The following is a 13,205-nucleotide window of genomic DNA, read 5'->3' as shown; positions in this document are numbered from 1 at the left end:
GGTGGCGGCTGCTGTTTGGAATGCCCAGTGAATTAGTTGTTTGCGCTGAAGCAATTGTACACCGTGACGGTATGGAGTTATTGGGCGATCAAGCTATCGTTTCTTAATTTTAACTTGGTGCAAATTGAATGAAGGCATTACACAGTTTATTGGCATCGCAAGGTTTCAGACTTTTTGTCATTAATAATGCATGTTGTGGGAAAATGGAAAAGAAAATTTGGAATATGTAGGTTTAAAAAAGAGCATGTGGTGAATGCTTTGGTTGTTTACGTTCAAAAGCATCTGTCACAAACTTCTTTCACGGTAAATCGGTTCGTGGAATTGGCTTAGTTTTAGTTCCAGGAAACTCTCTATTAGGTTGCTAAAAGTCGAAAGCATTTGTGCAGTATGGCAATCACCTGTAGTAACAAACAGTTTGTGTTTGAAACTGGACTTGAAGGGTGAAAGTAGTTTGTTGGCACGCTATTCGAGCAAATCAAAAGGCAAGCAAGTTTGTAAATATGTTTTATGTGTATTCGACAGAAAGTTTGTCATTTACTGCAACAAGTTTTAGGCTTAAGGTCAAAATTTGGAACAAACATGAGCCTTTGGATATTGAGCATTGTCATTTGTGCCGTGGGCCTGCTTGGGAATTTCCTGGTCATCGCCTTTGTCGTATACTGCGGACAGTTACGAAAGTCAACTTCGAATTGGTAAGGTTCCACTTTCAGTACATTATCCACGTCAAAACGCGATTGGCAACTGTGTGCAACAGACAAGCAATTTAAAAGAGCAATTTGCCAAAGAGCTATTTATAAAATATTTCTTTTGAGAATAAGGTTTTTAAGAGAGCAGGAATTCAAAATGCTATTGTCCATTTGATCCGTTGCTTTGCGTTCTAATCCACTGATGTATACTAGAAAAGCAGCACCTGCCAAGTGCTCGGTAAAGCAACGAGTTTGCAGTAAAACTTGAAAACTTTCATACAGTTCACAAGCCTATAACCATTGTTGTACACCCCCTAACCCTAAGCACAGGCAAAAATTTGAAAAAAACAAACAAATTAACAAACAAACATTTCAGGTACATTTTTCACATGGCTATAGCAGATACACTATTTCTGTTATCGATTCCGTTCACTGTTTCACAATATCTCAACGATGTATGGATATACGCGACTGGTTTTTGTCCAATTCTGCTTACTCAATTGTACTTGAACCTGTACGCCTCGGTTCTGTTTTTGTCGGTGAGTAGCTTTTCTAACCGATGCAATATATTAATATGAGGATTGTTAATAATATGTTAAGTGCATGTCATTAAACAAGAGCAATGTTAGCTAGCAGTATCATACTGTTTGGACTAAACCACTTGTATGACACAAATGCATACAAAACATCTTTAATTTGACTTACTTGAAAAAGGTTCTTAGCTTCGATCGCTACATCACCGTTTGCCAGCCTTTCTCAAAAATCAAGAAGATACTTCAAGATCGTAAAGTGTCAAACCTAATTGCAGCTGTGTTGTGGATTGTATCACTGTGTTGCTGCATCCCTGTCATACTTTACAGTGGCGTTCAACCAATTACCCAGGAATGCACGTAAGAGCACAGTTATTCCCCACAGAGTTGTAAACGTGCCTAAAATTTAAGCCCAAACCCGGCCAGAACCCGATTCTTTTATGACAAGCCCATTTAGGATCGAAAATTTGATTAACAGGCTAATACATTGAAGCCTCAGGAACGACCGACACAACAAACATAATAGACAATTGGTTTTAAACAGGGCGTTTTGCAACAGTTATTGGACATTAGGTCGGGCCCAGCAACTGACTACTTAGCCAGTTAAATTTATTCAAAAAAATACTGACACAGAGTGCAAAGTCTGGGGCGAATCAAGCCCGTTTTTTTTAAAGAAACTTTAAACTTACAACTCTAATTCGCCATGAGTCCAAAAACTATGCGTGAAAGTAAGTCATTGGTGTGCAACCCGAGGCGCGCGGGCCATATGCGCCACATTGAATAAAAGTAGTGTGGCCCACGGAAACGTTTGGATTTAAAATAAACTGTGTACCGTCTGAACTATTTCCGTTATATCAAGTGACTCCAAATACTTTGTGGTTTCTGAGCAGATTATTGCGCTTGGTGCTTCTGCTATCTATCTGCAGCCTAACAATTCTAGAATCACATGCCATTGTCGCTAGGAGCTGTTATACAAAATAAGCGTGGTCAACTTATCTTGGCACGACACGTCAAGCGCGACACGCGGTCTTATCATTAAAGTTGCACATCCCAGCGATCAATTGAAGCGCTATTTGCAAAGACTTTTAGGAAATGCACGTCTGAAAACAAATTGTTGCAAACAACTTACTTTTTGCAAAATTGTTGGCACTGTGACAGATGTAGTTTTGTAGGATGACGTTCCCTCCTGACGAGACACTGGATCCAATGGACAACGACGAAGGAAACTATGACTTGGGGTAAGATTCGACGTGGCAGCAATAACAAAATATTGTAGATTTAGCAATATTGCCAAAAAATGTGACAATGCAAAGAGTTACTGTGAACCTGCTTTTTTGGTAAAAACAGCAGAAACCACCAAAATAAATAAAGTTACTTACTTTATGTCATCACATAAATCAGTGGTCGGCAACCGCCGGTCCGCGAGGAGTTTGTTACCGGGCCGTATACTTTTTTTACGTTAAAAGCCTTAAAACATTTTATCCATGTACTTCAGAGATGATAAACTTGTTTAGGCGTTTTCAGTACTGAATATTTATAGTATCTTTGAAGGCCGGTACGCGATAAAAGTTTAGATTTAAAAACGGTACGCAGCACAAAAAAGGTTGCCGACCCCTGATATAAATAACACGCTGACTCTTATCATTTGTTTTCTTTCAGATCCGGGGATTACGACAATTCAACGTACGTGAGCTACAGATTACTTGTGTACAGGTTTTTTTTTAAGGTTTGGTTTGGGTGACCGCTAAGTAGTTTTAAGAGAACGCATGTGTTTCATTTAAATACCAAAAAATAGCCATATTTGCTTAAACGAATTAATTATTAGGCTACTGGCAAATTTTGGGAAACCGCTGGAGAAATTTGACACCTTAAAAAAAACACTGCTTATGTAGCCTACATTAATGTAGTAGCCCACATGTGCATAGCCACATAAATTTGTTGTATTGGTTTTGGCAGGTCAGGGAAGTTGAAAAATGCCTATGCACATCACACTCAAAAATTTGTCTTTAAATAACGAGTCAATAAACCGATTCCATCCATCACTGCCATGATTCATACAAAATTCCGTTTCAAAACTTTGGTGAATTGCAAAGTGACATACAAAAGAAAGATTGATAGAATAGTCTTCCTTATGAAACAATAGTCTGGGTAATAGGTTGTACATAAAAAATGAATAGTATTTTGTGGCTTTTAGCAGCTAAACACAAAACCATTATGTAACATATACAAAACAATGCTGTCAGTGCAGATGGCTATAGTTAGTCATAAAACAATACATTAACAGTAAACTCATCGGTCGGTTATAGTATTAGCCATTATTCAGTTTTTGTAATCATTTTAAGATATTACAACACTTACACAACATCTGCTGATGCGGAATTGCACGGCAACAATTTCTACCCGGACTGCACATACGAGCATTACCCATCCGGCTACCAAAGGTTGATTGTATTCAACTTTGCAGTGATGTACGCCTTGCCTGTTTTTGTAAGTAAACAAATAAAGTTTCTGTCTCTTTACTGGTAAGAGATCTTGTTTTTTTTAATTACAATGATGGTTGTATCAGTTATATGCTAGTTATAGGTCATTTCCTACAAAAACTACACGAAAGTTCCATGCAGCTCGTTAAAGGAAGGGGGGTCGACAAATTTAAATCATATAGTAAATTTTCAAAGTGCGCCTAATTGTTTTACTCACAAACAAGTTTTTCACTGATCTACTTGATCTTTATTATCCTAAATACCTCATTCTTGTTAAATCTCTTATGTTTTGCCAGAACTTTATCTGACAAGCATTTTCAAATCTGTAACCTTAAGACACTTTATTGATATCTTCAAGCAGGGGCGGGCAACTTCTCCAGTCGGCGGGCCTGATATGGGAAAATGAAGTACTTGGCGGGCCGGATTCCTGAATCGATACATTAATCGCGTTTTTATCCAGTGATTTAAAATGGATTTTTGACCACCTAAACCAGGGGTGGGGAAACTTTCCTAAACCAAATACAATCAAGTACGTCACAATTACAATACACTCCAAACAATCCAACTGATATAACATAAATTTATTCACCACAGCAAATTTAATTCATACACCACCGACTTAGATACTACTGAAGCACTAACTAGGCTACACGTGTGAAAACAAAGGAAACCGTGAAAGCAGGCCAAACACAAGGTTGGCAGTTATATGTCGTAACAATTAGAGATGTACCGAATATTCGGTTTGCCGAATTTATTCGGCCGAATCGGCCACTTTTGCAAAGATTCGGTTTCGGCCGAATAATTTGTTGCGATTCGGCCGAAACCGAATCTTTTATTAACACACATTTGAAGCGTTAAGCGTGTCTTTCCTGCTTAGTACCAACGAAAATCCTGTCAGTTATTATATTTTTTACCACATTATCGTTTTCCCCACTGCAGACAACTAAATAGTAATTCATTGCCGGGTTGGAAATTATGCTTGATGCAATGTTAAACCCCACAGAACTGAAATAAGGACGAAACACAACCATTCTGCACTAATTGCCTGGTACACTGTCAAAAAAATTTACTGGAAAAAGTCTGGCAGCAGTTCCTATGTTTTGTTCCGTAAATTTTTTTTACGGCAAAGGGTCAGTAAACAATCTACTTTGAGTTTCGTAAAACAAAATTACGTACACAATTCCAGTATTTGTTTTACAAACGCAGTCGGTAAAACGAATTAACTGGAATCGGTCTGGCAGCAGTTCCTATGGTTTGTTTCGTAATTCCAAAATACGTTTACTGTCCTGTCTTTTTTGATCCAGCTACATAGTTAATACACACCAACATGACATTTCTGGGAAATTGTATTTGGCACATTCATTGCAATTGTTTAATTAGCTGTGCAAGATGGACAACTTTTGGATGAGTAGTATTCTTTTTTTTCTTTAAGTTTTTGCTGCCAGGATAATTTATGCCTGCCAAGTACCTGAAATAAAATGCAAAGCAGTTTAGTTTGTGAAATACCTTAAGCTACAAGAATGTTTACAGCAACTTTGAAGTTTTGTATCTAATCCACATACCTTTGAATAAATTCCAGGGTGGCCACAACCTGGACAGGGTACTCTATGTTGTATACATAGTAACAGCAAAAGCAGTAGGCAAGGGCCTCAAAAAAGTTGTCTGTTGAAATCAACTTCAATCCTTCACATAGAACTATAAATTCTGTTCCCAATCCATAAGAGTCCCCTGTGCAAAAAAATGATTTTTAAGCACACATTTAAAAATAATCATAATATCTTACCAATGACGGCCAGAAAAGGAGCTGTTGACAGTTTATCCAAATTCTCTTGTAAGGTTCCATCATTCTTTAAATTGCAGATATAGTTTAAAACAGGCAAAACAAAATGTTTTGCAAGATCCAAAAATATTATTTCATTACAAATGGTATAGTTTGAGAAAATTTTATCTCACATGTTTAAATATTGTTTTGTATACAGAGTTTTGTTACATATACATTTAAGCATTCACCTGTTTTTAATGCAACTGGCTGTTGTAAACCAGCCATTTGTGGCTATAGAGCAAGGAAATTTACTTACAAGAAAGCATTTGGTGAGGACTTGAACATCCTCCATGAAATATGCTGCCAAAAGGTTGATTATGTTAATAAGTTTCGGAAGACTGCTTTCCATTGTTGTTTTTTTCTACATATATTTGTTGGTATACTTTCCGCACTGAAGGTTTGGTGCATGTTTTTAATGCTCTGCAAAAAACACTACCATTAAACTGCTGCAAATTTTAAACTGGTTTTAGATAAAACCATATTGGTACCTGTAAATAACTTGAATGTTGCCACACATTTTGTCAAGCATTTGCTTTTGGGCATCATCTTTGTTCATTAGCAAAGAGTAGTGTTGAAAAAGAAATCTTGCTTTACACAAAAACGGCCATTCATTTATGACAGTTTTTACTGCAACATTTTTGTTAATAAGATCTCGTTGTAGATAGTATGTTTTTTCCATGTGCTTGACTGCAAGTTCTAAATCTGGATGTTGCTTTGTACTTTCCTCTGACAGCCATTGTTTAATAACATTGTCATCCTGTGAAGACACTGAAATGGGGGACCAGTTCACACAACCATATGGTCTCTTTCCCACATTTTTGACTGGAGTTTTTTCCTGGAAAGCACAACAACTAAACTCTTTCAAAAAACTGAAACTACTCCTTATCTTTTTAAAATTATAAAACATGCTGACTGGAAAAAAATGATGTAAACTAATGAAATATTGTAAAGAATAATTTTACCTATATAAGATTTTCAATGTATAATAAACACTTAACACAATACAACTTTTTCTGCAAAACATAAAGTCTAAAAAGAATTCTAGTGCAATGCTTGCCTTGCTTAACACTAAATATACTGCTCACCAGGTTAACCTTTTTCAATTTTCTAACTTGGTTTTCCCATCTATCGTATAATTGGTTAGTCAACGACTCACAACCACTTCCGATAACTACATCCCCAACTGTATCTTTAAATGAGTTCCGATAAGTTGTTGTGATGTCATGGGCTATTTTTCTGAATGCTTTCCTTCCTGGCTTGGCCGAAATCTGCAATAGAGCAAGTCTTGCACTGAAAGCATTACTCATCTAAAAAGTCCTAAATAACATCTAAATCCTAATTGTCTAAACAACCACACCTTTTGCACTTCATCAACAATCCAATGAATGAGTTTTTTTTTCTGAAACTGTTTTGGAATCTTTTCAGACTCTAAATCTTTTACCAAATCTGGAAACTGATCCCACTTTATGGAAAAATCTAGAAGGCAGACCTGCTCATCACTTGATATACTTGAATTAGATAGCACGTCGGTACTTGAACTTGAAAAATCACCTGGCATCAAAATTGTGCATTATAAATGACAAAACACGGACAATAATGTATCTAATTAATATACTTACTGGTATTATCATTACTTTTCACAGCATGTAAAAAAATTTTCGCTTGTACCAATGAAAACATTGGCAACAAGTCACTGCACTCCAGAACCTCGAAGTCCTTGGGAATAATGACTCCCAGTTTAGCAACAAATGAAGCTGCTTCTAAAAGTTTTTCAGTACATGTATTCATTTCAGGAAGCACACTGGCTATAAAAGTGGAGATGTCCATGATATTCTACTATATTCCTGCAACTATAAAACACAAATATATAGGTGATACAAATATGTTTAGTTTAGACTGGCACAGAAGCACTATCAATAATATGATGTCGCAATACAAATTTGTTTCCAGAATACACAGAGATGGGAAAAGAATCCCACAATTTTGAAACTTCCATGGAGATTGAAACAGAACATGATTTTAAGTTGTAAATACCAATGGCGGGAATAAATGTTGCAAACTGCTTTTCAATCACAAAATAAAGTTTCGTCATATAAATATACAATGCATTAATTTTTCCCAAAACTAGGTCATATCCAACTTTACCCAAAACAACATTTAAATTAACAGTGTAAACAATTCCTCTATATGTGGCCCGCTTAACAAAAACACACTGATTAATATCAACACCACTTTCTTTTACAACATTCATAATGCTATTGCAAAAATCATCAATACAATGCTCTTCCACCTGAAGTTCAGGATCAAATAAACCATTTTCTAACAAACATGCCTGCAATAACTGATGGTTGTGTGCCAAACTGAATGCAACATTAATAAAAAATTTTGAATTCCTAATTACTCTTTTAAAGTATGAATGTTTACTTTCAAATCTCAGTGTGGATGTATGAATGCAAGGACCAAACTGCAAAATAGCCCAAGGGTAGTGACTCAAATAGTGGTGTTTTGGTCGCAACGGCACATCACTAAACTTTGAAAATCGCAAAGACAAATACGAAGAAATAAGATACTGCAAATGCAAAATAGCATTTTTAGTTAGATTTGGGGCTACACAAATTTCAGTAATAAGGCGAAGTTTTAAAACAAGTTTCCATACATCATCATCTGAATTAACAATTTTGCCCAAAACAAACAATGGAAAAAGTCGTACAAAACACCAGTTCTGACTTGCATTACCAGAAAGTCGTTTTGCACCTTTTACTATAAGTGGAGGCCTGGAAAGCTTGTCAGTAGGAGAGAATTTAAACTTTTGAAGAACACAATTTACATATTGTAATGAAAACCATTTCTTAGAAATGAAATAATTAACATACAACATCATGTCCCATTGAATGACTCCTTCAAACAAATCATGTGCTAGACATGGTGGTAATCCAGGCGCACAAACATGATAATAATGCAAACCATTAAAAACACTGTCGTGTTTTATACCCACAGAATCTAATGTACCCTCTTCTAATGCCATTTCCAAAACTGCTTTTTGATAACTATCAACAGATCTGTAAGAAATTGGACACAAGCAGTCTTCACGAAAACTTGACTTTTCTACAGTACAAAATCGACAGAAATATGAAGCGTTGCTAAAATTTGTTGTAAATCCCCCCAACCAATGGCTTCCTAAATTATCCCCCATGATACAAATGACAGTTCCAAAAATGTTTTCTCCAAAACCTAAATCAATTTCATCTTCTTCTAAAACTCGAAGGTCTCTGATCAAAGGGTAAAAGAGGGAAGAGGTGGTTGATTCATTGATAAGCTTTTCCTTGCAAAGTAAAACTAATTGAAAGTTGTCAATCTTTGATCGATTGTACCAATACAAGTTTGCCAAAGTGTAATAAACACCTAAAAGTTTGTGCTTTCGTTTTCCTGAGCCTAGTGGATTTGCTATCTCAAAGGCATCTTGGTACAAAACTATTTGAATACAGTGCTGCTTTGAAGCCAAAAATGTGTTATTTTTGAAAACCAAGCCATCTCGAAAATCCTGATATGGATATGTTTTCTTTAGTGGGTGCATAAACTGATGCCTTGTAAATGGGTCCAAAAATAATGCCTTTAATGTATCTAATATGGGTACATTTTGAAAGGAATCTGACTCAGATACATCATCTTCACGCTTTAGATTTATCGAAACTGGTGCAACATAGTTGAAAGTTGTTTTCAAAAACTGTTCACGAGTGTAGGCTGATCTAAGGATCCCACTGTCATGTATTGCATGCAGTGAATCAGCCTGGGTAATACCCTGCATTACCCTAGATATAATCTCTGGATTAACTGAGTTCTTTGATAATACAGATTTGACACTTATGCTTGTATGCAACGCTTGGTTGGTTAATAGATCTTTGAGATGCTTTACAATTTTGTCAATGGTTGAAACTGGAACAAAATGCTTGTGTTGAAGCATAAAGTAAAACAAAGTATACTTTTTGTCGAAATCTGTTGACTGGTGAGGAACTACACTTGTTTCAGTAGACATGGGCAATGGTGATTCATTAAATGCACAAGCAGAAGTTTGTTCAGAAAAACAACAGATGTTGCTACCTTCCGTATGACAGCGTGATAAATGCGACGAAAAAGAAGATACAATGGCATACTTTTTATCACAATTCAAAACAGGGCATTGGACGAAAAACCCACATCGGATATGATTCTTTAGATGGACAACAATTTCTTTGTAACTTTTCAAAGTTTGTTTGCAAAAATCCAAACAACAAACAAATTGGATGGCTGACATAGTGACTGAAATATAGCAACTTCAGGTATTTTCACTTACACCAACATAACCATTAAAACACCTTTAAATGCACAGAATTTATTACTCAGTTGATTTGTTAAGCTAATCACACACAAAACCTTACAAACTGATTCTTTAAGACGCACAGATGCAGAATACCTTACCTTACTTCGTACCGCTCCACAAAAACAGGCCGACAAAATGACCGTCGACTGTCACTGCAGACAACTTCTTTGTGGTTGGCTGCTAAACATTCCCATCATGCATCGCTCATCACCACGCCAGATTTACTGACTGGTTCGTATTTTCAGAAACCAAAGCAATTTACACAGCACTGATCAGTGATTTTACATCAAGTTATATCTATTTTAACGTCGTATCACGGATAACGTTGTAACGTGCATACTGTAGCCAACACATAGGCCGCATATACAGATGTGATTTTTTTTTTAAATTACAAAACTACAGCCAGACTGTTTCGTTGTGTGTAAAAACAAGAACTTTGTGTGGACGGTGGAAAAACCTTTACCGAAAAATAACACGTTTTTACTTTGAAAAATCGTAAGTGTTTGTCATTACCGGAATAAAACTAGTAATATAAAAGTACGACAACAGTGCTGTAAAAATAACGACAAAATCACTGAATTTTTTTGTTATTTTTTACGGAGTTTGTTTTTTACATGTAATTTTCATGGATTTGTGTTTTTTACGCTGTAAAACCGTAAATATCCGACGCTTACCGAAAAATTCCAGTAAAAAATAAATACGACATCAAAACTGTATAAATTTACGGTATAAACTCGGTTAAATTTACGAATTTTTTTAACAGTGTAGATAAACTTATGTTTTCATGTCAAACGCGTACCGTACGACTTCGCGTGACGGCATAAATGATTCGGTTGATTCGGCCGAATTTATTCGGCAAAACCGCCGAATATTCGGTTTCGGCCGAATCGAAATTTCGCCGATTCGGTACATCACTAGTAACAATGGACGTGTGGTGCAATGGTAACAACGGTGGGAAAGTTTGTTGCTATTGGGGAGCGTTACTGTCCGTTGCAACTATAATTATAGTTTATAATTTGATAGTTTATAATTCAAACTATAATTTGACGTAGTAAGCAAGTAGTGGGGGATTGCGGCAGACTGTGGCCGCGGGCCATATTATCATGTAAGACCAAAAACTGTCTGCGGGCCGCTCAAAATCACGTATGTTGCCCGCCCCTGTCTTAAAGCGACAGACAACTTATTGTTAACAAGATCATAAAGTAGCCTATCTGGTTTCATGGCAACCTCGTAATCTTTGAATAACAATGCTTTAAATACACAAAACAGATTATGATCCCTTGCTACGGCTTATTGGTGTGGCGAATTTCTGCTGGAGGGCCCGTTTCTACAACAAGACAAGTCCGATCCCGCGGCAGAAAATCAGCATCCACCAAACGAGCGACGATAATGTGTGCAGCTTTGGTTTCATGTTTTGTGATTCTCTGTCTTCCCTTCCAAATATTTCATCTCGGAAAGCTGTTTGGCTGGCATGTCGAGGTTGGTAGGCCAGGCAATAGAGTGATTAAAGATTTGGCATAAACTGTGTTAGGTCTATGTCCTGATTTTTGTTCAATTATTAATCTGATTTTAGATGCTCCGCTGCAATAACATGAGAGAAATGTTCAACAACATGATCTACCTGAATTCGGCACTCAACCCCTATCTCTACACCTTCCTGTGCTCTTCGTTTAGAAGACGCCTAAAGTGAGTGTATAATGTTTTACATATCTTTTCGATCATGTTCGCAATGCGTAAAACAACATTTAATATCTTTCCCCTGATTGGTTGGCTCAATGAGATATAATGACAGCATACAATGACGAATTCTAGGTCGTCTGTAAATGCTAATGTTAAAGCCATGTAATTTGACACAGGTCTTGGTTCTACTCTTTCCGAAACGGAAATGCACAGTTCAGACGTTCGTTACAAAGCAATGGAAGTCAGCTCTCAACCACACGAACGGCGAGATTTAGAAGGTAGGTGCAAAATTTTACAATTTTATGTCATGTCCAAACTGCATTTAAACACAGTTTTTGACTACCGCGAAATGCTAAAACATATATATAATAAAAAATCCGAACAGTAGAAAAACTGGCGGAACCATCGTGTTATATCTGCGCCACAAGCGAACCAAAATGTCAGTTTCAGTAGGTTTCAAAAGATCTGTTTTGTTTTAGAAAATCAAGTACAGCAAATGTGTCCACCAAAAGCAAAGAGTCGTCGGCGCCATCCAGTGGTCATGACATGGAAATGAAGAACCTTAAACCCGCGCCGTGATGGCGAACCATACAAGCAACCTATTAGTTGTAAATATTGTCAAGAGATATTTAGAAATGTTTATCGATACTATGTGGTCATGCACAAACAAGATTTCCATGTGTTTGGTTTAAATATGTCGCAGTCGATTCTTGTAAAAAATCTGTTTTATAGAACATTTGTAGGTTATGTAAAGTGCATTTTTCAGGAATTCAGGAAAAAGGAACAAAACCTAAAGTTTTCACTATGGAATTTTGCACAAACTTATGTCATCATGAAAACTACTTATAACTTACTAATCTTTGTCCATAATTTTAAATTTTTAAAACCATAGCGCTAAAATTTGTGTAAACACGTATTATGGGGGTTATCACTTCAGACATTTTGATATGTATTGATACGTCTATGACATTGATAGTGATAGTAAAGCTCCAAGATTGTTATTTTTACTTTTATGTTATCATACGCCCTATGCAGTGGTTCTTAACCTTTTTTCCTTGCTGCACCCCTTTCAAATCACCAACCAATTTTCGCACCCCCCTGTTTTTTATTTATGTAGAATAGATCGAACCAACCTAATTAATGATTCAGCATCCCCGCACCCCCTAGAAACAGTTCTCGCACCCCTGCCCTATAGTATCGCATGTTAGAGCATTTGCAATTTCAATTTTAGCCAACCGTTCTCAAATTATATTTGATGTCATGCAGATCTTAAAAATCCTCACCAAAATGATGATTTTTCCGGTTTTAAATATCTTTAGGCTATTACTTTCTCGGAATGAACGTGCATTATATAGTCAGAATGTTTTACATGTTACTTATTCATTGCATTGTGTTAATAAAGATATTTTGTACAGACTAGTTTATAAAAAAGGCGGTTTGGGTGCATTAATTATTCGCCATCAAGGTAAAATTTAATGCATACTATATCATTTTCCAAAAAAACGAGTTGAAATAGCAAGAGCTCTATGTTTTAAAACATTTAGACGTTATATAAACAAGATTTACATACGCAAGCACATGGAAAGACTGCTGCTACCTAACGTGCTTTGATAAACATTAACATTTGCATCCAACGGAATTTCTTATACC

The 13,205-nt window shown here is 36.3% G+C and overlaps 2 protein-coding genes across 4 annotated transcripts; one reads left to right on the top strand and one right to left on the bottom strand.

The window, feature by feature from the left end:
- Window positions 1-286: 286 nt before the first annotated feature.
- Window positions 287-12,974, top strand: LOC145237427 (somatostatin receptor type 2-like). Its single transcript, XM_080100285.1, has 10 exons — window positions 287-692; window positions 1,063-1,225; window positions 1,401-1,576; window positions 2,389-2,454; window positions 2,876-2,899; window positions 3,559-3,703; window positions 11,145-11,354; window positions 11,449-11,561; window positions 11,732-11,833; window positions 12,035-12,974. Exons 1-10 carry the CDS (start codon window positions 508-510, stop codon window positions 12,132-12,134), a joined length of 1,284 nt encoding a protein of 427 aa, XP_079956411.1. The 5' UTR covers window positions 287-507; the 3' UTR covers window positions 12,135-12,974.
- LOC145237409 (uncharacterized) lies at window positions 4,753-9,884 on the bottom strand. 3 transcript variants are annotated; one of them, XM_080100272.1, is made up of 6 exons: window positions 7,138-7,404; window positions 6,007-7,069; window positions 5,775-5,938; window positions 5,480-5,543; window positions 5,259-5,424; window positions 4,753-5,164 (listed from the first exon to the last, which is right to left on the bottom strand). In XM_080100272.1, exons 3-6 carry the CDS (start codon window positions 5,865-5,867, stop codon window positions 5,056-5,058), a joined length of 432 nt encoding a protein of 143 aa, XP_079956398.1. In that variant the 5' UTR covers window positions 5,868-5,938; window positions 6,007-7,069; window positions 7,138-7,404; the 3' UTR covers window positions 4,753-5,055. The 3 variants fall into 3 exon arrangements, 2 of the variants coding, with proteins under 2 accessions (XP_079956398.1, XP_079956393.1); XR_013861993.1 differs by lacking the exons at window positions 4,753-5,164; window positions 5,259-5,424; window positions 5,480-5,543; window positions 5,775-5,938 and having other exon boundaries at window positions 6,604-7,069; window positions 7,138-9,884; XM_080100267.1 differs by lacking the exons at window positions 4,753-5,164; window positions 5,259-5,424; window positions 5,480-5,543; window positions 5,775-5,938 and having other exon boundaries at window positions 6,604-7,069.
- Window positions 12,975-13,205: the final 231 nt, after the last annotated feature.

This window comes from Phallusia mammillata, chromosome 1 (genome assembly GCF_965637545.1).
Source record: "Phallusia mammillata chromosome 1, kaPhaMamm4.hap1.1, whole genome shotgun sequence".
NCBI classification, from domain to species: domain Eukaryota; kingdom Metazoa; phylum Chordata; class Ascidiacea; order Phlebobranchia; family Ascidiidae; genus Phallusia; species Phallusia mammillata.
This window is presented reverse-complemented; position numbering and strand designations above follow the sequence as displayed.